The sequence below is a fragment of the Sinocyclocheilus anshuiensis genome, unplaced genomic scaffold (assembly GCF_001515605.1).
Source record: "Sinocyclocheilus anshuiensis isolate Anshui unplaced genomic scaffold, SAMN03320099.WGS_v1.1 scaffold1240, whole genome shotgun sequence".
Taxonomy (NCBI): Eukaryota; Metazoa; Chordata; class Actinopteri; order Cypriniformes; family Cyprinidae; genus Sinocyclocheilus; species Sinocyclocheilus anshuiensis.
This window is the reverse complement of record NW_015542555.1, coordinates 976,254-999,632: the sequence shown is the minus strand read 5'-3', so window position 1 is coordinate 999,632 and position 23,379 is coordinate 976,254. Positions and strand designations below refer to the sequence as shown.

Here is a 23,379-nt window from a genome sequence, read left to right as displayed (position 1 = left end):
ATATATATATATATATATATATATACACACATTTTCTCATTTTTTAATTAATGTGTAATCATGCGTAATTTTAGACTTTCCCAATTTTTTAATTAATTAAAAGGGGGTAAATGCAGTAATAAATGAAAACTGAAATGTTTTGACCTTGATTCATTAATAAGAAGTTACTGAATAAATACAGTATGGTTTTAGCTGAAAAATAATATGTTATTACTGCTGTACAAAACAATGATTCTTTGGGTCCAAAGTAGTCCAAACAAAATTCACATATTTGAATGCATTTTTGGGGTTAAGATAATAGATAATAACAAATAACAGTAATTTGACTACCGCAATCCTTAGTATGATTTATTTAAATATTCTCCTCTCATAGATGTTGTGTCTGAAAGGGAAACTCCAACAAATGCACATGCAATAAGTTCAGCCTCAAAAATAAATGTGTCCACAGCTTTTCATCGTTCATTTTTCACTGTGAGTCTTCAGTAAATCCTGACAGTAGCTTTTTAATAGCCAAAAGTGGGTTTGTGCTGGTGCAAGCCGTTAGTAAATCTGGTCTTTTATTGTATAGACTCTATATGTCCTGCACTGACCTGCGCTGTTTTGAGGTACTGCAGGGTGAAGTACCACAGCTGAGATGCTGTGTCCAGCAGCAGGAACTGAAACCCTGCTGATGTGATACAAGGAGCATCGCCAGCCTCGCTGAGAAAGGAAAAAACAGATCAAGACCTTCATGTCTGACCTACTTTAGTTGGTGCATCAGTGATGGTGTGCTCTACCTCTTCATGAGCCCGGCCTGTATGAGGAGCTGGGCCAGATCCTGGCTGACGGCTGCGCTGGGAGAGCCCACCATGAAGTGAAGGATGACCTCCCAACGCTCCATAGCATAGCGGTCGAGACTTTCGACATCCCTTGCGTGACGATCGGGGCCCAGGTTGCCGCCTTCATCTGCCCACGGTTTACCACTGACAAAGTGAACATTAGTCTAGTAGATCTGCTTCCACGACATTAAATACAGTTCTTAATCCAAACTGTGTTCCTCACCCGCCTAGAAGTGCTATTCTCAGGTTGTCTTTAAACACAGGGTTGAGCACAAAGCCTTGGAGTCCACCTTGAAGGTGCTGACTGTGCCAGAGCCGTAGCCCAGTTAACACTGACACACACTGATCGTGGTCTCTAGGAAGAGCGAAGAAACACATACATTTATAAGAAAGTGAGGCTGTTCGGGAGATTAGACGGACGTGTAGAAGAGCAGAAAGGAAATGGAAGAAAGATAAACTACAGGTCTCCTACGAACTACTAAGGGACGCTCTCTCTAAATTTCAAAGGGCTATGAGATCAGCAAAGTCCAAATACTTTGCTGACCTCATCGAAATAAATTGTAATAATCCAAGAACTCTTTTTAAAACTATAAATGCTGTAGTGAATCCTGCTATTAGTTTGCCCCATCAGTGCGAGTCAAAAATTATGTGTGAAAACTTTTTGCAATTTTTTGTTAATAAGATAAGAGACATAAGATCGAATATTATGCCTGTAATATCTGATCCAGCTGTGCCTCCTGTATGTCATGCTGTTTTTAATCAATTTACAGTAATTTCTCTCTCGTCGTTGCAGGAAATTGTAAATAAGCTGAAACCCACTGGTTCCTCACTTGATGTAATTCCTCCTCGCCTTGTCAAACACCTTTTAAATTCGATAGGGCCCAATCTTCTAGCATTTACAAATAAATGTCTAGAAACAGCAATTGTACCTGATTATTTGAAACAACCACTCCTCAAACGGCCAAATTTAGACCCTACAATTTTATAAAATTTTAGACCAGTTTCTAAACTGTCATTTATCTCTAAAATTAATGGTGTATAAAGCTCTAAACGGCTTGGCACCTTCTTACCTTACTGATCTTTTGTTGGAATATGACCCAGGGAAGTCCTTGAGATCATCAAATCAGGGAATATTAGTGGTTCCAAGAACAAAATTTTAACTCAGAGGAGACCGGGCATTTGCAAGTCTCACCAAGGCTCCATTTATAGTAATATTCCAAAATATTATTACAATTTAAAAGAACTTGTTTTCTGTTTTAATATATTTTATAATTTATTACTGTGATGGCAATGCTGAATTTGATCAGCCATTACTCCAGTGTCACATGATCCTACAGAAATCATTTTAATATGCCGATTTGGGATACACTTTATTTTAAGGTGTCCTTGTTACAGTGTAATTATACATTAAAGTACTGAGTAATATTAATTAACTACATGTACGTACTATATGGTTAGGGTTTGGTTTAAGGTTGTAATTATGCATAATTTATTATTATTATTATTATAGTAAATACATGTAACGTGTAACAAGGACACCTTAATATAAAATGTTACCCCAATTTGTATTAGAATGATAGAACTAACTATTGTACTTACTTTTGACTGTCTTTTTTAACCCACAGCGCGACTGCAGCTTGCGGGAGTGGATGATCTAAAAACAGCATCCGCATCACATAATTCTTTGCCAGTGATGGAAGTTCCCTGTTTGAAAATGAATGAGAGTGAGCCAATCAGCATTAACCATTGTGTAAGTTTTAGCATTATAATAATAGGCATACTAGGGACAATTAAGGCACATATAAAATGTATGAATGTTGTTAGATAAAAAAAAAAAAAAAAAAAACAAGTGGCACCTTAAAAAATATGTGTTAGAACTATTATATACTTTTAGGTAAAAATTTTGTTGGCTTGAAAAGTAGGTTGTGCATTCTTCTTCTCTCTCTCTTTAATAAATGCCACTTGTAGTATCTAATCAAATGACATTCATACATGTAAATATGCATGTATATTTAAAGACTAAAGCCAGATGGACCTGTAGACTGCCAGGCATGTTGCTGGGTGATTGTAGAGCCTGTCGAGGATCTCTGGACTCAATTCCTTTAGATATTCATGCAAGTTCTTGCACTGCAGCTGGACTCGAAGCTTCATCTGTTTACACAGGAGAATGAGGAGGCAAAGGATGACTTGCGTTATGACTTATTACTGTAATGAAAGGCCATGGTGAGAGATAAACACAGCGCCATACTGTTCATATATAATACATGAGCAGTATCATATTGTACATAACATTTTTTGCACATAGGAATGAGGCGTTAGAGCACATTCAATGGCTATAAGTTATATAAACAAAATAAACAGCAACGAATACAGTGAAGACGATATTTAATAATGTATCATTGTGCTTATTGTTGCGTGCAGTTACTGATTACAGAATTGCAGTGTTTTTCGCTTTAAAATATATTTAATATACAGTCAGTAGGCTTACCTTGTTTCACATGCGTCAGGGAGCGCAAAAGAGTGCATTAAATGAAGTTAATCATTTTATTTCTTCACAACAATTAATGTATGCATTCAGTACTGATAGCAAGAAGCCATGTTGAATGATCACGTGACCGCCTAAACGGGCATTCTGATTGGCTAACGTGCCGTGCGTGGGGCGGGACTTTTCGGTAAACTCTACTTCTTCGTAACCTTCTTATATAACATATGTAATATATGGTGTTTTAAAGACATGTTTTATTGTGTATAATTAACGTAAACTATATAATATAAATTCTAAATTAGCCCTGCAAAAAAAAAAATCACTTCCACACACATTCTTTTTTTTTATTTATTTTGAAAACATGTACAAAGCATTTTTAATATTTCATACTATTTAAATTCTGATAAAAAATCAATGCAAATGCCAACAGCAGCAGCAATTTTCTCACGAATCTTCCTTTTCTTGGAACCTGCAACAGAGAAATCAAATGAAAAATGTCTGCCATCAGAGCACATATAGATCTAATGATCACTTAATACAATGTCTAAACAACATTCAGAACAACCTACTGGAACAAGTATAAATGGTCAAAATAAGGGTGTGTTTAAGAGCCTAACATGTAAATGACCTGCAGTGTATGCATGTGAAGAAGACCGTCTGTCCTTCATCTGCAGATCTCATCTGTCTTGTGTGATAAACCATCCCTTCTTTATTACAGCGGGAACATCTCCTGTCAATCTGATGGAAAGTTTGTGGACAATGAGAAACAGGTCAAATGTCTATTGGGTGATATTCCAAACAGAACCAATAATATGTAAGAATCAATCACTGTATTTTGAAATAACTTACCACTGGCCCCTTCAATTCAGCAGCCTCTTCGCTGTCAACAGTGCTGGAGATCTGATCCAGAGGATTAAACACCACTGATGATTTAATAACTTGACCTGTGAATTCTGAGAGAGAATCCTACTGCTAAATTATAACATAAACTTACTGATGTACCATAAACCTCTGCTGCTGGGTGTGGTGACATATACAAAATATTCAATAACTTATACTCTCTCACCTCGAACAGGGATTTTGAAAGAGCACCGTGGGCAGGTAATGGTATTTTCCCTGCCAGGCACTGGAAGAATATTCCCACATTCCGGGCAAAAGTTGAGATCACCACTAAAACATGACATTTCTGAAAAAAGAACACAGAGATTTACACACTACAGCCGCTGAGTTCAAAACAAAACCATCCACATGAACAGAACTCACTTATTAAAGCTCAAACACAACGGCCTTAAACGTGCAATATCTTCGCTAGTTTCAATAACAATGACCAGATTTCTTGTCTATAATCAGTTCATGCAGTTCCACATGTTGGGTCCTCCATCGAAACGTATTCGTCGCGGATTGATGACGCCGTCGCCAGCCTATCCAGCAGGTGCAGTGCAGTTCAACTGCTTCATACAGTGTTTCGAGGTAACTGCGATTATTTAGTACTATATACAACATCAAAATAACACTGGAAGTGATAACAGACATCATAGTCGGTTCTGAAAACACACGGGAATGTTGCGCTATAGTCAGCGTATGGCCCGCTGTATCTCTTGAGCTAACGCTAATATATTTAGTATAGTTTGCTAGTTTGACCTGCCCCCTTAATTACTCGCCTATTAATTAACATAAAACAACAGCTTTAAATGAATGTTCATTTTTAGCAGTTGTAATACTAGAGAATGGGATTTTATTTTTAATAGTTTGTCTTAAGAATGGTTGATAAGCTACAGTATAAGTATGTATGGTCTGTTATCAAGTCGAGTAAAACAACACGCAGTTTTAATTCTAATGTAATTTATGATGTATTGTTACTTATGAATAATTATGTCATCAATTAAAATGTATATAGAGTTTATAGTATTTTTTAGTATATTTGATAACGTGTATGTGTGGTGCGTGTTAATAATCATGTTATCAAATATAATAAAATGAATGTGTGTATATATATATATATATATATATATATATATATATATGTTGACTACTGTGTATATATATATATATATACACACAAAACCTGTCATAAGTTGCACGGGTATATTTGTAGCAATAGCCAACAATACATTGTATGGGTGAAAATGATGTATGGGTCTTTTCCCACTCTCTCCACAGGATGACGGAGAACGACGTTGAGAACGAGCTGTTGGACTATGAGGAGGATGAGGTTGATGCAGGTGGTGTCGGAGACACAGGACTTGGACACAACGATGGTGGAATAGCCATCAGGAAAGAAGGGGTCAAAGGGTCATATGTGTCCATCCACTCCTCAGGATTCAGAGATTTCCTTCTCAAACCAGAACTGCTGAGAGCTATAGTGGACTGTGGCTTTGAACATCCATCTGAAGGTGAGCAATTCAACATGTGCTCGTATAAGGTTCTTTGCTTTCAGAATAGCAGTTTGACATATTATATTTAAATATATGTGTGTGTGTGTGTGTGTGTGTGTGTGTGTTTTTTTTCTCTTCCAGTTCAGCATGAATGCATTCCTCAGGCGATCCTGGGGATGGATGTATTATGTCAGGCCAAGTCTGGAATGGGGAAGACGGCTGTCTTTGTGTTGGCTACCCTTCAGCAGCTGGAGCCAGTGACCGGGCAGGTAATGGCAATCTTTTTAAAGGGTTTGAAAACAAAGAACAAAGACATAAATAAAATGATATCTCTGAGTGTGCTTTATGTGCCATTCCACAATTTTTGGGGTTGACCAGTGATTGCTTTTACCCAGGTATCAGTGTTGGTGATGTGTCACACCCGAGAGCTGGCCTTCCAGATCAGCAAAGAGTACGAGCGCTTCTCCAAATACATGCCCAGTGTCAAGGTAAGAAGACAAATTTACAATTTTAGGAAAGCTTTAGTTCATATGTTTCAGGTTTACTAAAGCAGGCTATATGAGGACTACTTTCTTTTAAAATCTCTTCTGATCTGTACTGTAGTAGAAGAGATTGCGACAGATGTAAAAATTGCCTCTCTTTCCATTCTTCTGTTCTTCTATCACAGAGGAATTTCATTAGTCTACGTTTGGAACAAAACATTAATAATTACACTACTGTTCAAAAATGTTGAGGTCAGTAAGATTTTTCTTTAAAAGAATTAATACTTTTATTCAGCAGGGATGCATTAAATTGATCGTCACTGACAGTAATAATAACAGATCAGTTAAAATAAATGTTGTTACTTTGAACAATATAGTCCTATTAAAGACAATTAAAGTGTCCTGAAAAAAATATATCACAGTTTCCACAAAAATATAAAGCAGTTTTCAACAGTGATAATAATCAGAAATGTTTCTTGAACAGCAACCCAATGTTAGAATGATTTCTGAAGGATCACATTACACTGAAGACTGGAGTAATGATGCTGGAAATTCATTTTTAAAATACATTCAAATAGAAAACAGTTATTTTGAATTGTAATAATATTTCACATTATTACTGTTTTTACTGTATTTTTGATCAAATAAATGCAGCCTTGAAAGACTTTTCTTTTTGCCTGTAGGACCAAAAATAATCTAAAATAATCTATTCTGTAGACAATATTTTGATATTTGGCATTTTGTGATGTAAATAAATTGTTCTTCCACTAGGGTCTGTAAAATTAAAGATATGTCATTATATGTAATGAAAATATATAAATGAAAAAAATTTTAAGAGGCATTTAAAAAAAAAAAAACATTAATATAATACAATAGATTATCTATATCATCTAATGTTTCTTGAAATACTCTTCTAATCTTGTTTGCTATGTCATTGAAAATCCAGGAGTTGAATTTAAAAGGAAGTCATGATCTGCAAATCTAACAAACTGTTACATTTTAATATTGCTGTGCACAAACTTTTCTCACCTTCATTTGCTTGTGCTGTCTCTCTCCCCCAGGTGGCAGTGTTCTTTGGTGGCTTATCTATAAAGAAGGACGAGGAGGTTCTGAAGAGAGAGAGCCCTCATGTGGTGGTGGGAACTCCTGGACGCATTCTAGCTCTGTCTCGCAACAAGAGTCTCAACCTGCGCCACATCAAGCACTTCATCCTGGACGAATGCGACAAGATGCTGGAGCAGCTTGGTGAGCAGACCGTTTATGAGACTATGGCTGTGTTCAGAAGGAAATTACACTGAATTCTGTGCAGCACACACACGCTTTTCTCTTTAAAAGCTGTAGGTGAAACAACAGGCATTATTCTACGGTTCCATTGTTGTCACATGACCTTTGTTTTATGTACCAAAAAATAATAGGCCTACTTTGCATTTTAATTCAGTTTTTAATAAAAATATCTAAACATTGCAGTTTTCTGCGCACACTATCCATACTAACACTAGTATGTACTGTACTTCAGAAACAGTTTGAGTAGCATGCTGTTCCAAACACAGCTATGATAAATAAATATTAATTTTAATAATATAAATGCATTGTTCTTTTACTGTCCCCTGCAGACATGCGGCGTGATGTCCAGCGTATGACCCGTATGACCCCTCACGAGAAGCAGGTCATGATGTTCAGTGCCACCCTGAGTAAAGAGATCCGTCCCGTCTGCAGAAAGTTCATGCAAGATGTAATTACGCCTCTCCTACTTCTACCATGTCAACAGCTCCTTCCCTTCACAAGACCACCTCATACACACCTGAAAGAGCAGGCTCAAGAGTGGGATCCATTTACGGCCTCCCTGAGACATCGTAACGCTAAATGCCCCTCTCTGCTGCCCGTTTGATAATCACAGACCGTTAACTAATAGAGGCACAGTGAAAATGATGTTAAGTCCTTAACCCCCGCCTCAGCTGGCAGCGCTGTGTCGGCATTTGTCAAACACGGTCACACGTCCGTTTGGCCAACAGATAATGCACCATCCATCAGGCTCAGTCCACTGTAAATTTAAATAGGTCCTTTAATAACCTTTGCCAAAGTCATGAAGAGTCCATCCGATGTATTTTAAACAGGATACGAGGGAAGGATCTAGTGTATCTTCAAATTCACTTCAGAGCTGTAAAATTCAAAGCATAAACGCATCTTTCAGAACCATTTAGGCATTTGGAGACCAAAAATCCTTCACGTTTGAATATTATTTCACTCTCAGTATCTGTTTATCAAGACAAATAGCTTTAGTTTCTGCTCGACTGTAATTCCAGCCTAGAGATCTGTCCTCAAATAACCTTTATTTAAGAGGAGAAGCACTTGTCGGAGCTTCATGAATTCTGTTGTCAACTGCCAGAGACTCTCAAGGGGCACAAAACTAAAACCGATAAAGTGGCGGCCCAACAAAGCGAGCCAGCTGCTGAAAACTACATTAGATACATGACAAACTGGCACTCCAGGGCTGCAGTTAATTACTCCGTAACAAAGCAGACAGCAGGAATAAAATGATTCAGCCTTTGGCGGCATAAATCAGTTCAGGTGGACCAACCAATGATGGAACAGCTCTTCATCAATCCAGCTGACAATCTCTGATTAGAACGGTTCCTCATCAAAAGACAAACTGTCTGTCGCTAAGTTACGATCATGGCGATAAAACTGGCCCGAAGCGGTGGAGAAAGAATGCGCGGGTGTGAGGGACCATAGAAGAGACAGAAAGGGAGGATTAAGCTGCGGAAGACCGAAGCGAGAGGGATGAGATGATGAAGAAACTTAGACGAGAGAGAGGAGACATGCGCGGGTGTAGATCGAGACGCTCTTGAAGAACCGTTAGGTGGCCATTCGCAACAAAGTCGTGACTCAAAAAGAAACCATAAATAGTACAATACAACTTTGAGCCCCTTTTAAATATTCGGGATGACTTGTGAGGGGCGTGGCTTTACTAAATATTCATGAGCAAATCTCCTTGCACCATAATATACTATAAAATGACTATTTTTAACACACACAGATTCTAACATCAACTCTTTAGTGCTTATATTTAGTGAGAGTTACAGTACATAAATACTGTTGAGATGCCGCCTAATGTAATCCACTGATTTGAGGTCACCATTAGGTTGAAGACCATATAGGAAAATGAGCTTTAGACCAGCTCAGCAGCAAATAGAGGATTTGTTGAGAGACAGTAAAGATAGATTTGCCTAAACGTCTCGAAGGTAAGTGCAAATGTGCATTTAGCAGTGCTACTGTGTCAGACACGGTTGGAGGTGGAGTTTAGCGCTTCTGTCAAGGGACTAATAGTTCGATTTTGATCTCAGTCATTTTCCACGGCCATCACTGTTTGCTATTATACGCAAAACCTTTTTAGCTTGTTTTAGTAGCCCAGATCCTAAAACATGAGTCTACCAGATCAGATCAGATTGAGGACGTTCTCTGGATATTTAATTAAACAATCTGGCAAATGAATTTGGCCTTCTGAACCTCGCACTGCTAAATGTTTAACAGTGTTGCAGTATTGTGTGAGGTGGTTTATGAGTGTTTAAAGTCAACATGAAAAGTCAGTATTCATAACTTGTATTACTTGCATAGAAAGAGACAATTTCCGAATAAAGCGAGTAATGCCGGGTTCAGACTACACAATATTTTTGTCGGTCACGATAGTCACTGTGTCAGATTACACGATTTTGACTCCTAAAATCTTGTCGTGTCGTGGACAAGAAACATGTCAGACTACACGTTGCTTGAAGCATCGCAGACGCGGAATCGGTTGTCGTCCTCTATGACACACTACACGTGCTGAAACGATGGAATCTTGCGTCCCGACACCCATTGTCGTTTACGAATCCCCACGACACCCTACGTCAAGCAAATCGTGGCAAAATCGGCCTAAAATCGTGTAGTCTGAACCGGGCATAAGAATGTGGGGTGGGACTTGATTGAATGGTGGCTGGTGGAGTGGACCATACTTTTAATGAACGTTGCAATCAGCTGCCACACGCTTTTGACTGGTTTGGTGGCTGAATGTTGAAATTACCCGATTGTAATGCTTCTTTTTGTCAAATCTTTTATTATCATTGTAACTTACCACATTAACTTGAACTAAATTATGGAGTTAACTACTAACAAGATTTTTAGAAAGGCTGGATTACATACAACAGTAGCCTAAAAGTCAGGCTAAAATATTAATTTGCCTTTTTACATGTCATTCAAAAGCTTTCGTTCGACTGAAGTTGTACCAGATCTAGATAATGCAATTGTACTTCGCTTTCATTTAGCATGCAATCTGACTACAATTGGCCTTGTACTTAATGACTCTATGGCTATTTGGCTATTGTTAGAAGTTGTGGTTAAACAGAAGTAGCGACAGATCTTTTCTTAACACTTTTTTTTTTTTGGAGTTAAATGAAAAGAAGAAAATGTAGGATGGGCTTGGTTCAATCCATCGGTTGTTGACTGGATGGAGGCAGATCTTAATGCAAGCTTGCAGTCGATTGTATATGAATTAAAAGGGCTAAATGATTGGAAAAGTCTGGCCAGAGAGATTTCTCCAATTCGCCAAAAAGTTAAATAGCTACAAATTGCCATGGGGTTGTTACATGTAAAGTTATTACATTTTAATGAAAGGCTACAGAGATATATATATATTTTTTGTCTGTGGAATAATGTGCACTGATGAATCAGTCGTATTATGAACAGGAGTGTGTATTTAGAAAGCAAATAGGGTCAAACGGGCTTTTGATTTCATGTTGACTTTATCCTACTTAAAAACTCATTTCTGAGTTCTAACATTTCTGTCAAACTGCACATTGATTGATGTAACAGAAGTAGTTTTACTTTGTGTTCCTCTATAGTAGAACTGTTTATTTGGAAATAGCACAGATAAGATTTTAGGCTTGATATTGGTAGCTAAAAGTAGCCTAGGACAGCAGGGTAGCATTTATCATTGTGTTGAGACAGTAAGTGTGTGTGTGCGCGTGTGTGTTGTGTCCTCATTGGCTTGGGACGGGAGGGGAGGGTGAATCTAACCCCCATCCCTTCTCTTCCCTCCCTTTCTCCTGCTGTTTCATAACTCTCTCCTTTCTAACGCCGTGTTCTCCTTCTCATTGTCGTCTCCTCCCCCACCACTGTCCTTCGCTGAAATCTTTATACCTCTTTTGTCCTTGAATTTCTTTGTTCTGGTGTCTTTCTTTCCCTTTCCACCCATTCCGTCATTATCTGCACCACCCTCGTCTTTGTCAACTTTCCTGTGTGTGTCTTCACACAATCTTAACCCGGTCAACCTGCACGCTCCTCTCCCACCCCTCCTCACCTTCCCCCTGCTTCCACTGGTTGTCCTAGCCGATGGAAATTTTTGTGGACGACGAAACCAAGCTGACGCTTCACGGCCTCCAGCAGTACTATGTCAAGCTGAAGGACAACGAGAAGAACAGGAAGCTCTTTGACCTCCTGGACGTGTTGGAGTTCAATCAGGTATCTCAAGAGTCCAGCAGCACACAAAAAGTCCCCAAATCGTTAAGTCGATGCAAACCGAGAGTGACTCGAGGAAGAGACACTGATTTTTGCCACTTTCTAAGAAACATTTGCATATCTGAAAGCGACATGCACTCTCGTCATTCACATGCTTTAATGCAAAATACAATGCAACCCGTTTGAATACAGATTTTGTTTATCCAATTAAATGCAATCTACAACCCAATGGAATGGAATAGATGGAAGTAAAATTGTGTGAGGATAAAATACAATTGAGTTCAAAACCACATTCAAAATCTGGGATTTACAAACTTAAACCTAGAAATAAAGTTTTGATGTAACGTAATTATGCAATTTTACAACCCTAACCTTAAATAATGTGTATATATATGGTTTAGGGTCCATAAGATTTGTAAAAAATGTTTTTGAAATAATTCTCTTATTGAATTGTTTGATCAAAAATACAGTAAAAACAGTAATATTGTGAAATATTATTACAGTTTAAAATAGCTGGTTTCTAATTGAACATATTTGAAAATGTCATTTATTCCTGTAATGCAAAGCTGAATTTTCATATATTTATTTAACCCAAACCTTTATTTGGATTGTTGGTTTCTGGAGATTTTGCCAAGCAATCCAAAAGATTGACATAAGCTATGGAAAAAAAGCGAATTCAGTGGGAGAATTTTTGCACTTGGTTTGAAGCGGTCATTGGGATTGATGTTTCATTTGAATGAAGACAGCTGGCTGGTGCAGTGTTACAGCTGTTTAGTATTGCAGGTGGTGATCTTTGTGAAGTCCGTGCAGCGTTGTATTGCTCTGGCTCAGTTGCTGGTGGAGCAAAATTTCCCTGCCATTGCCATTCATAGAGCAATGCCTCAAGACGAAAGGTAAAAAACTTGAATGTTACAGTTATGATTGTAGGATTTTTTTAGGTGCTCATATCACATTTGAGACTCCTATTATTATCTCAGATTAGCTCGATATCAGCAGTTCAAGGATTTCCAGAGACGGATCCTGGTGGCCACAAACCTGTTTGGCCGAGGTATGGACATCGAAAGAGTCAACATCGCCTTCAACTACGACATGCCTGAAGATTCAGACACATACCTGCACAGGGTTGGTTTAGTTTATGTGGAAATAATAATTAATGTCAAAAAAGCCAAGTTCCAGAGTGTAAAAGGATCCATCTGAACAGCTTTAACTTTTCTCATTCCTTCAGGTTGCGAGGGCCGGTAGGTTTGGAACGAAAGGTCTGGCCATCACCTTTGTGTCAGATGAGACTGACGCCCGCACTTTGAACGATGTTCAGGACAGGTTTGAGGTGAACATCAGCGAACTTCCAGAGGAGATTGACATCTCTTCATACAGTGAGTGTTACTATTCAGTCGTTACAGCCGGTTTTCCAAAAGGGATAATTCACAAAAAAGTAAATGTGCTCATTTATTCACAGTTATTTCAGAATCCTGTTCAACTGCCTTTTTTTTCCTGAGGAACACAAAATAAGATATTTTGAAGAATGTCTATGTTGCTCTTTTCCATAAAAAGAAAGTGAATGGGAAAGTGAATAAAACATTAGTATGCAGCAGACCAAATAATAATAGAAATCTCATTTTGGGGTTTTGTTAATAGAAAATGTCGAAATTGTCCATATTTAGTCAATGTTTTGAGGAAATAAGTCAAAACAGTTCTTATGTTATCTGAATTTGTGCACTTATGTAATTGTCTCCTTGTGTATCTTTCTCCTAGTTGAACAAACACGATAAAGACGACAGAACACAAAAGGCAGCAGTTTCTTCGGAGGATGCATGGCATTGTAGCAACTGGTAGCAACAGAGAGTTTGTCTGTCACGTAGACTGTTATGGTGTTAGTGAATAAACAGCTCATATCGCAGTGTTATTCTATAATGTAGTGGATTTCCTAATACCTCCTCAGTAGTTCAGTTTGATTTTGCTTGTTGACAATAAAAAAATGCATTATTTTCAATGTTACTATTTTTCCTCCCAATACAAAATAATTTGCTTGTGGTTATTTTGGTTATTTATAATGCAGAGGCATAATTTTTGTTTTCTGTTGTGAGAGGAGGCGTTTTCATCATTGGATTAAAATGGACCATACAGTTGATTGCATTGATGTTAAATTGTTTGAAAGTTATTCAATATATTAGCAGTATATGCTGAATGCTTGTTACCAGTGAAGTAGGTATGAACGAAATGTGTTCAGTGTATGTTCAGCTGCCAGACAAATTGTTTAAACTACTTAATGCTTGTTAAAACCAAATAAAGTATGTTTGTTTAATTTACACACTGTGTTTTCACACTTTTGTTTGTAAGATTTCAGAGTGGCTCGCAAGACTTTTGGCTGGTACCTAAACAGTCTAAATCCAAAAGTGAACTTCCCATGTCCCCAGTTTTGCGGACTGCACTGATGACAAACATTACGCTGTGCACTGAAAAGAACGGTTCACTAGATCTCACCAACTGTGCACGAGACCGAGCGGAACACAGAAAATGAAGGACCCCTATGACTTAATGAATTCAGACCTTCAGAAGTCATTTACACTGCAAAGGTGTCACAGAAGTGCTTCTGAAGTGGCATTTATACGGACTCTATAATGCTGCTCTGAGATGGCATGAATGCATTTACACTACTATTTCAACCGTATATTGATACTAATGGGTGATGTGCGTCAGAGCAGGAATAATTTAGTCTGGTTTTTATGCATCTCTACATTGAATTTTGAGCAGGCTTAAGGCCCATTCACACCAAGAACGATAACTATAAAGATAACTATATTAGCATCCACATCAGCGGACGATATCTGTTTATTCTAAGCACTGCACGCTCATCTGCCAATTTAAATTCTCGAGCTCATTATAGCAAGATTGATTTTGATTGGGTGTCAATGTTTTTAAGGTTCATCAGCTGGAAAAAAATCGTTCTGATTCCAACGATAACGCCTTTATCGTTATAGCTGTGGTGTGGACTCTGCTATTCTTTAATATCGAGAACAATTTTTAGAACTCTATCTTTATAGTTATCGTCCTCGGTGTGAACAAGCCTTTACAACTACCTTTCAGAGCCAAAAGATAACTTGTATATGTTCTTAAAGTTCATAGCGATCAATTCACTAATATGATACGTCTTATTTTATATGTGCAACTTAACGCACATTGGAGTTGGGCATCCATCAACTGAACTCATCACTGCATCGGGTGTTTCTAGTATAGACAGCTTTGTTTCAGCATAATAAGACGACCTAGTTTTGTTTGCATAAATCTTGCCAGACTGAGCTATTGTTGTTTTGAAAGCAACAACAGTTTGAGACCAGCTGCTTATTCGAACTGGTTTTCTGTAGAAGTGCAAAAAGCATGGTGGAAAAGGGGCTTGAAAGAGGTCTATCAAATTAGCTCTTTTTAAAAAGTCATGAAAGCACGGTAGATACATTCTGAACCACTTAATTTCAGCTACTAATTTCCCTGATATGATCAACCATTTAATCAATCATGCTAGAATGAGATGTTCTAGTATGATTCACCGCTGCCCAATTCCCAGAAAAATGAATCTGATTAATGGCTAAAGAAACACAAAATGAATGTCCAATTCATCTAATCAGTAACACACATCCAGTGGCTTTTCGAAAGTTGCTGGTGGTTGTACAAGAACAGGAAAAGAATGTCGTTAAGTCAACCACAGAGAGCCATGAGACAGGAAGTCAACAGGACACAAGAGGAGTGAGAAAGGAAATCTGGAGCGACAGAGACGTCAAAGGTGTCACAATGGTGCCTGGATCAGTGCTGATGTTGGGGGTTTGGACAAATGATGCCTGGAAGGAAGTCACCAGATAGGATTTCAGCTTTAACAACTAACATGACACAGAAAGAACATGTTTACAAACCTCAAAATTAGTGACTTTAAAAGAGAAAATTAAACATTTGACACCTAAACAAATGAAAGATTATTCCCAAATGGTTGTTTAAATGGACAAAAAAGACTGACAAAAACAGCATATATTGCCAAATATCAAAATAGTCTGTTTTATTCTCAATGTATTAAAGTTATAAATATGTCAGGCAGTGGTTTCACACTTCTTCACACTGCATATGCATTGATATCAGATAATTTCTCTCCCAAACATTTAGATACAGTACATTTAATTAAAATGTTTCCTCTGGCCTACTGAAATCCATTAATTTCATCCGTAAGAACATGTAAAGCGATTTCTATCACCACTGGTTTTGCAACAAACCTACGACATCTTTAAAAAGCAATGAGAGCTCTCCCGGTCCAGGAAGAGCAGTTAAAACAAAAACAGGTTCAAGTACAGTACTTCAACAGAATGGCACAAACGAGATGCTGTCCAGAGTTTTGGTATGTCAGTTACACAAGCCTTGAATAATTTCTGGCAACAAGCTTGAACTTCATAGATTCAACGGTGCTACATAAAAGTCAAATGAACGAGTCTGCGCTTTTATATGAAAGCATCGATCAAATTAGACAACAATTATACACAATCTTCATTTATAATGATGTCAGGGACCCATAAAACTTGGCAAAAAGGCTTTTAACACTCAGATTGGTCTTTAAAAGGCTGAATCTCACTGGTCCAGAACACATTTTTAAGCAAAAAATGTATTAAAATTAAGCACATAATAACAAACTAATATTAATTATATATATAATATTATTACAGTAATAATATATATTAATTATCCGGTAATTCCTGTTATAATTAAAATCATCACTGAGAATAATTAAAATTACAACAAAAAAAAAGTAAAATTGTCAGATTCCTTACAAAGATAATTTAATGAAAAAATGAGTTTGCAATGAAAATGTCACAAAAAAAATGGTCAGTTTTTCTGCATATATGCAAATATAATTTCTTCCTTTGAGTGTTATCGTGAGATTCACCCAAAAGACACTGTGGTATGATAAAATATAAAACCTCTTATATGCCTTTTGGACTGATGTGAAATCAACATAAAGGTCAGAAAAATAAACAATCAGATAATTTTTCTCCATGTCAGAATGAGCGATTCTGCATAGAAGCTGTTTGCAGCGTAACTCTGTTTTCTCTGAGGGAAGCTTGTTGCATGATTGCTGCGCAAATACGATGCACCAACTTTTGTGCTGTTCCCAGCATTCCTGGGTGTTCCTCCATAACAAAACAGCAGTTATTTTATACTCGCATCTTGGCATTAACCTTTCCTCAACCTTTCACACCCTGCCTCTGTTTTCTTTGGTTTGAGAGGGCGTTTCTCTCCTCCTGTACTTGTGATAATAGTTGTGATATTCTCTTTCTGGTCTATTGTGGTCCAAAGCTCATTCTCCTCAGCTCCAGCTGGTGTCATATTTAGTCCAGCCCTCAGGGGGAGCCAGATAAATTCTTCGTCCGCGGGAAATAAAGCTGACTACGCCCCTGTAACCGGCACGGGGAACCCCTGACTTCAAGTCATCCATAACTCCCAAGTTGCGGGCCAGCACTTTAAAGCTGTCTCTGCTAGAGTACTGAACTCGAAACGGCCCGGAGCCTTTCAGGCTTCCACCTTGATGTAGTTCCTCCACCTTCACCAAGGGGACGCTATACACTTCCTTTTCAAAGGTTTCATCGTACTTCTCCCTGACCAAGTAGGACAAGTCCAGATTAGTGAAAGGCACGAATTCAGTATTGAGTTTTATGTAGCGCAGATACTGGTCGAAAAATTGACCCAAACTGACGCCTTTCCGGCCGAACGTTATAGTCCTCGAGATCTCGGGACGAATGCATGAGCGGTCCTTACGCTGCTCTGGGTGCCGCATCCAGTCGTCCCAGAATGCCTTGGGCCACTTGGGCTCCAGCTCTGCCCAGACTTCCTTCAAAAGCATCCAACCGAGGCCGGGAAAGAAATCTGTCCGGTAAAGGAGGTCCGCCTTGCCCGGGTCGACCAACCCATCCCGTCCGTTATCGTTCCAGGTGGAAATGCACCACAGAGTCGGATCCGATCGCAAGATGGGGTAGAGTGCACGGAAATACTCGAAAAAGTCAGGGGCCATCTACAAGATTAAACAAAAGCGGTTTAAAGACATAAAGAACAAACGAGTATTAACAAGAAACTATTTCTGGACAAAAAAGTCTTGAAGGTCTAGATGTGTTCAAAGATGGTTAGGTGAACATTTGTTAAGCCAGCTGGCTGTTTTATAACGATGTACAGAAAAAGAATGTGTGTTTGAGCCTTAGGGAATCTCTGCTTAACTGTGATGCTCAGTAGAGCTTAACCAATGTTACCATCACAGTTAATCCACTGACCAACTAAATGTGCTAAACTGAGGGAGCAAACCTGGATAACAATGGTTAGCAGAATCAATACACCGAACTGCCACTAAAGAACATTATTTTCACAATTACTCTTAAATATTAGCCTCAGCAAAGACCAGAGATGGGTAAAGATGGTTGACTAGTAACCCAACAACCAACTATACTAAATAGACTAGATAGACCAGGGGTGTCCAAACTGGAGGGCCTGTGTTCTGCAGCGTTTAACTTCACCTTGCCTCAGAACACCTGCTTGGAAGTGTCCAAAATGCCTAGCAAGAGCCTGATTAGCTGGTTCAGGTGTGTTTAATTGGGGTTGGTGTTAAACTCTACAGGACAGTGACCCTCCAGTAGCAGGACTGGACACCCCTGAGATAGACTAATGAGCTTATTTATGATTACTCAAAATACCCAGGGATGTCCAATCCTGTTCCTGGAGATCTACCTACCTGCAGACTTCAGACTTCCAGCCCTGCTGCAACCCAGATGCCTGTAATTATCAAATGCTACTTAAGAGATTAATTAGCTGTTTAATCAGGGTTGGAGCTGAACTTTGCATGATGGTGATCTCCAGGAACTGGACCAGTCCCCTGGCACCCCTTATCTAGAAAGTTTTAGAACAGGGGTGTCCAGTCTTGCTCCTGGTTGGCCACTGTTCTGCAGAGCTCAGCTCCAACCCCAATGAAACACACCTGAGCAAGCTAATCAAGGATTATTATTAGAAATTTCCAGGCAGGTGTGTTGAGGCAGGTTAGAGCTAAACTGGCCCTTCCAGGACTGAGTTTGGACACCCCTGTTTTACAGATTTATATATTTTATTTTTTTTTAAAGTGGTGCTTTCAAAGCTATGAAATTTTGTGACAAACCATGACATTTTTCAAGTTTTTCCTGAAAGGATCACATTCTTGGAAGAAAAAACACAAGTAGTATATATATATATATATATATATATGCCAAATCAAAGTCATGTGGTGCAATCTACAAATCTGGTGCAACCAGCATGCAGAATAATAAAAAAGAAAATGATGTAAAAGGAAAGGACCCCTGATGAGTCTTTTAAAATATAAAAAAATGTGACCTTTTTATGTCATGACAAGGTTAGTTCAGGTTGTAAAATGTCATGTGGCATGACATTTATGATATCAATTCAGGATATGTGGGGAAGAAAATATAAAAATATTTAAAAACCTTCTAACAATACCTAACGTATACACTCACATATATTCCAGGTGTAAGGAATATATTAGGGATGGGAAGATTATAAATGACAAATTAAGTTCACACAATCTCACTAATTTGTGCACGTTTATTTTTAAGCAGCTCTTAATGTCGATCATGGATCAAATCGATCCACCATCGCAAACAGCGAATATATCTGTACTGTTTAATGCATTTGAGACGTTGTGTTTTCCTCAGTGCATAACTGACATGTCACAGGTATATTTTTCATCTGTATGTTGTAAAAAGTCATGCAAACATATCCATTTTGCTGTCAGGAGTGGGCGAGGCACGCGAGAGCAACGAGCGCTAAACAGATGGAGCGCAATCGAATAGGAGCGCAATAATTCCGAGTACAATATTCATTTTGCTAAAAAAATATATGCATTCTGCTCAAATATTTGTTGTTGGACATTAAATGTGTCTTTTGTAGAATTGTAAATCTACATATAAGTGTATTTTTATGATAGCAGTAACTGTAAATGGACTATTGTAATGGGTAAATCAAATGTAAGCTAGTTCAGTACTAATTACTAAGCTCAAATGAGTTAATGTGTGTTTCTTATAGCAGTTAACATGTAGTCATTTTCTTTTATTATTTATTTTCATTTTTAATTAAGTGATTTTAACTTTTAATTTAGTTATTTTAATGCTTTAAAGACCAATTTTAGATTTTAATGTTCTAATGTTCTGCTATTTGTTCTGCAAACTACAAAAGGTACAGATGTACTAAAACCAGAGAGAAAGGCTGCATGGCTAGAAACTGTAAAAAAAAAAAAAAAGTCAAATAATAGTATGCGAGACAGTGGTAATATCATTGTGTTCCTGTTGGTTAGTAGAGGAGCTTAGCTTAGCCTGACAGTTAGCCTGCTTTAAACCAGGTCAGTTTCCCAGCATAAGTTGCCACAGTGACTAAGCTTGATCTAGGCCTATGTTAAATTTGCTTTATGGAACCAAATCATTTGACAATGAGTCAGACTAACTGAAATAAGCCTGGCTTATTTGGTTAACTTGTTTTATGAACGGGCCTCGAGGCATTAAAAGTTATCATATTTTCTCCATTGCATCATATTGCATCGAATTGCACTGTGTTGAATCGAATCGAAATCAGATCGCACTGCATCGTAACAGGGGTGAATCGTATCACATCGCATCGGTAGCTGCTTCATATATATCTTTAATGTATCGTATCGTTGGCTATGCATCGAGATGCGTATCGTATCGGCCTGAGTCATGAGATGCACATCCCTAGAATATATGATTACTTTTCACTCCACAATCATTCAAATAAATTTTTACAAATTAAATACAATTTAAAAAAAATTTCAAAACCATTTAAAACTGACATATACAAGGAGCTGACTTCTAAGAGCTTGTTTTCAATTAGATTTTGAAAAGATTTGTCTATGACGTGTTCATGGACACTGTTACTTGTCAATGACTCATACATTTGAAGGTAACTCTATTTCCTCTTGAGCACACCAGAGGTTTGTTTAAACAAAAAACTTTAAATCACCTTTATAGCACTGCAACGACAGCCATCAAATCCATCACAGAACATAGTAATGAGTATGCAAAAAACATGTTTGCCTGAATAGCAAAGTTAAACAAGGACCTTGATCCCTTTCTTTAGAGAACTCACAACAAGAAGACTGAAGCTTTACCGCTGTCCTATTAATGGGTTTTTTGGTGCATATTCGACTTTGTAATCAGTTCACCTGTGAGAATTTCAAAGGAAAGGTTCAGAAATGTTCAAATGAAAATAATCCCTCTGAGCGAGAGACAAGCTCTTATCAAAATTCCTCTCTATGAATTATAAAAGAGGACAAATGTGGCTTCCTTTGAGATATGGCACTCTCACAATTACCGCTTTTCCACTGCATGGTACGGCACAGTACGGTTAACTTTTGGGGTTTTTTCCACTGGGTACAGTACCTGGTACTTTTTTATTAAACCTTGTTGTAGCCTATATATTATGCTCTATTCATTATTTTTTAGAAACCTTGCACTTTTCTACTCCGTTTTAAACGTTGTTCTTGTATTCAAATTAAGCGCGGTCCACTGCTGCACACGTGCCACAATATCGATACTGGGCCAGCTGTATCGATACTCGTATCGTTAAATCTCTGTGACGATACATCGTCGTATCGATGTATCGAACACAGCACTAACAGAGACACAACAGAAACGCTAGACTTAAATCAGCACAGCCAGCGACGGATCGAACGCAACTGTTTTGAACGAGCGCACCTTTTTTTTAACAACCAAAAAATGGCTGTTTCGTGGAGGAAGTACATACGTTCCTCTCGTTGATAGCAGAGGGGCGGATCCAGCGAGAGCTTGATGGGGCGACGCGGAATGAAAACGTTTTTCAGGAGTCGCAGCAACAGAGGCGGCGCAACTATAACGACATGTGAATAATCCCGCCCACTCTAAAGCGGTACTGAACTGCAGTGGAAACGCAAATTGAGCCGAGCCGTGCCCTACTGAGCAACCACCATATGTGGACCTGGTTAACCTATAATGAAGCTCAAATGCAGGACGAATATGACGACAGTGAATACCACTCATAATGAAAACATGTTCATGACCTTACCTCCAGGTCATCCTCCACAATGACCACTGTGGAGTAAGCAAAGACGTTGAACACTTGGTTTAGGGCCCAACGGTAGTGCCTGGCGATCTTGTAGTAACCCTGGAACTTCCTGTGATCGGGTCGCACTGGAATGTCCGCGAGATCCGGTTGGCTAATGTGGGTTATCTGACTGCCATAGGAGCCAATCACCCTTGCCGTATCTGCATGACCACAGTCCTGGCTGACAATGATTGGGTAAAGCTCAGCAGAAGGGCGGTACTGTATCAGTTTATCCAAACTTCTCTTCACTGTTACTCTGTCACAGGCAATGACGAGAATTGGGATAATGATTTGAGGGCTTGGCTTAGTACGGCCTTCTTCATTTTCTGTAATTTTCTTGTCCTCTTTTTCCTGTTCCTGCTCTTTCATGATCAGCCGAGGTGGCGTAACCATTAGAACTTCATGTTTTTCTGTAATAATTTTTGTATCATCTACAATTTTATGACTTATAGGTACTGCAGGAATCTGCTGAGGTTTTTTAGGCTCCTCGACATTATTTTCATCTTTTGTGTCTTCGGATTCCCTCTTTCCCAGTTCTTTCCGCTGTTCCCATAGTTCCCTGTGACTCTGTATCTGTTTGAGAAGCTTCTTCTGAGTCTCCAGTTCTGATTCTACTTCTTCGGCCAATCTGATCACTTTGCCGGCCAATCCCTTAGCTCCACCCACTTTTGCTTTTCCGCCTCCCCACTCCTCTCCAGCCCCTGGTTCAGCTCCGCCTCCCTCACCAAGTCGGCCAATGGGAGGCCTCCCCCATAAGAAGAGGAGGAGTAAGGCATTCCAGGCAACAAATAGAAATGCTCCACACAAAATAAGAGATCCTTTCTTGCGAACCATGGTCCAGTGACACCACACAAGGGACCGCAGTGAGGAAAATGCTAGAAATCGGAGAAAAGAAAGATATAAATTTAGAGATAAAGATAAAATGACAAATTATTAATTACAGACAAGAGTGAGGTAAAGAACAGAATATGATTTTTTTTCCATTTCAAAAATGTCCACCTCATGATGCACATGCCTTTTTGCCAAGTAATATTTACTGATTTTAATAAAGTAATGGCTAAAATAACACTTCATACATTATTTATACAAAAATGGTGTTGAAAATTTGTATATCAAATGGGAAATAGCACGTAAAATAAAACATTGAAAAAAATAAATAAATACTAGGGTATATTTACTTATTTGCATGTTTTCCATGATTAAAATCTCACTTCACTTCCCAATAATGTTCTTGTCATTATATTTTCCTTTTAATTATATTATTCAGCCCTCTACGAACACCTTGACAATTGAATCGCCATTGGCTAGTAAATTTTTTTGTTTACTCGCCAGACTGATATATATATATTTGTTTGTAAAATATATATTTGTTTGTAAAATGGCACAGTTTTATAAATATCTGAAAGTACACTCTTAACATCAGTCAGTCAAGCATTATAATATGATAATCAATATTATTTAATGATATAACTTTTGTAATTATAATTAAAACTTGATAGCCATTTATGAATGCATATTAATCATTTTAACTGAACTTCGGACTGGTGGTGGTGCTTTTTTTGGCCATTCAGTGC

General features: G+C 38.2%; 4 protein-coding genes across 7 annotated transcripts in view; 1 reads left to right on the top strand and 3 right to left on the bottom strand.

The window, feature by feature from the left end:
- Positions 1-3,440, bottom strand: part of gtf2h4 (general transcription factor IIH, polypeptide 4) — an 8,793-nt gene extending 5,353 nt beyond the window's left edge. The window contains exons 1-6 of the mRNA XM_016493991.1: positions 3,307-3,440; positions 2,854-2,969; positions 2,418-2,522; positions 1,042-1,173; positions 777-962; positions 591-699 (exon numbers count right to left, since the gene is read on the bottom strand). Of these exons, the coding sequence (XP_016349477.1) occupies positions 591-699; positions 777-962; positions 1,042-1,173; positions 2,418-2,522; positions 2,854-2,969 (648 nt within the window). The 5' untranslated portion in view covers positions 3,307-3,440. The remainder of the gene's footprint in view (positions 1-590; positions 700-776; positions 963-1,041; positions 1,174-2,417; positions 2,523-2,853; positions 2,970-3,306) is intronic.
- A 254-nt stretch (positions 3,441-3,694) lies between these two features.
- On the bottom strand, positions 3,695-4,648 carry LOC107694346 (DNA-directed RNA polymerase I subunit RPA12-like). The gene is made up of 5 exons (XM_016494033.1): positions 4,567-4,648; positions 4,370-4,489; positions 4,153-4,256; positions 3,932-4,041; positions 3,695-3,772 (listed from the first exon to the last, which is right to left on the bottom strand). Exons 2-5 carry the CDS (start codon positions 4,485-4,487, stop codon positions 3,748-3,750), a joined length of 357 nt encoding a protein of 118 aa, XP_016349519.1. The 5' UTR covers positions 4,488-4,489; positions 4,567-4,648; the 3' UTR covers positions 3,695-3,747.
- Positions 4,649-4,698: 50 nt separating this feature from the next.
- On the top strand, positions 4,699-13,992 carry LOC107694345 (spliceosome RNA helicase DDX39B-like). Of its 2 annotated transcripts, XM_016494032.1 has the most exons (11): positions 4,699-4,773; positions 5,464-5,696; positions 5,820-5,947; positions 6,074-6,166; positions 7,222-7,405; positions 7,774-7,892; positions 11,525-11,656; positions 12,437-12,546; positions 12,631-12,775; positions 12,879-13,026; positions 13,406-13,992. In XM_016494032.1, exons 2-11 carry the CDS (start codon positions 5,465-5,467, stop codon positions 13,420-13,422), a joined length of 1,308 nt encoding a protein of 435 aa, XP_016349518.1. In that variant the 5' UTR covers positions 4,699-4,773; position 5,464; the 3' UTR covers positions 13,423-13,992. The 2 variants fall into 2 exon arrangements, with proteins under 2 accessions (XP_016349518.1, XP_016349517.1); XM_016494031.1 differs by lacking the exon at positions 4,699-4,773 and having other exon boundaries at positions 5,387-5,696.
- Positions 13,993-16,543: 2,551 nt separating this feature from the next.
- LOC107694344 (alpha-1,3-mannosyl-glycoprotein 2-beta-N-acetylglucosaminyltransferase-like) overlaps positions 16,544-23,379 on the bottom strand; it is a 16,107-nt gene continuing 9,271 nt past the window's right edge. For all 3 annotated transcript variants that reach the window (XM_016494027.1, XM_016494029.1, XM_016494028.1), the window contains exons 2-3: positions 21,767-22,680; positions 16,544-17,693 (exon numbers count right to left, since the gene is read on the bottom strand). In XM_016494027.1, the coding sequence (XP_016349513.1) occupies positions 16,992-17,693; positions 21,767-22,680 (1,616 nt within the window). In that variant the 3' untranslated portion in view covers positions 16,544-16,991. The remainder of the gene's footprint in view (positions 17,694-21,766; positions 22,681-23,379) is intronic.

Excerpts from the sequence above, each read along its gene's own strand:
- LOC107694346 (XM_016494033.1), bottom strand. The coding sequence starts at position 4,487 with ATGTCATGTTTTAGTGGTGATCTCAACTTTTGCCCGGAATGTGGGAAT. Across the intron at positions 4,042-4,152 it reads CTGAATTGAAGGGGCCAGTG|ATTGACAGGAGATGTTCCCG; the intron begins GTAAGTTATTTC and ends ACTTTCCATCAG. Across the intron at positions 3,773-3,931 it reads TTCACATGCATACACTGCAG|GTTCCAAGAAAAGGAAGATT; the intron begins GTCATTTACATG and ends TCTCTGTTGCAG.
- LOC107694345 (XM_016494031.1), top strand. The coding sequence starts at position 5,420 with ATGGGTGAAAATGATGTATGGGTCTTTTCCCACTCTCTCCACAGGATG. Across the intron at positions 7,893-11,524 it reads GCAGAAAGTTCATGCAAGAT|CCGATGGAAATTTTTGTGGA; the intron begins GTAATTACGCCT and ends TGGTTGTCCTAG. Across the intron at positions 11,657-12,436 it reads ACGTGTTGGAGTTCAATCAG|GTGGTGATCTTTGTGAAGTC; the intron begins GTATCTCAAGAG and ends TTAGTATTGCAG.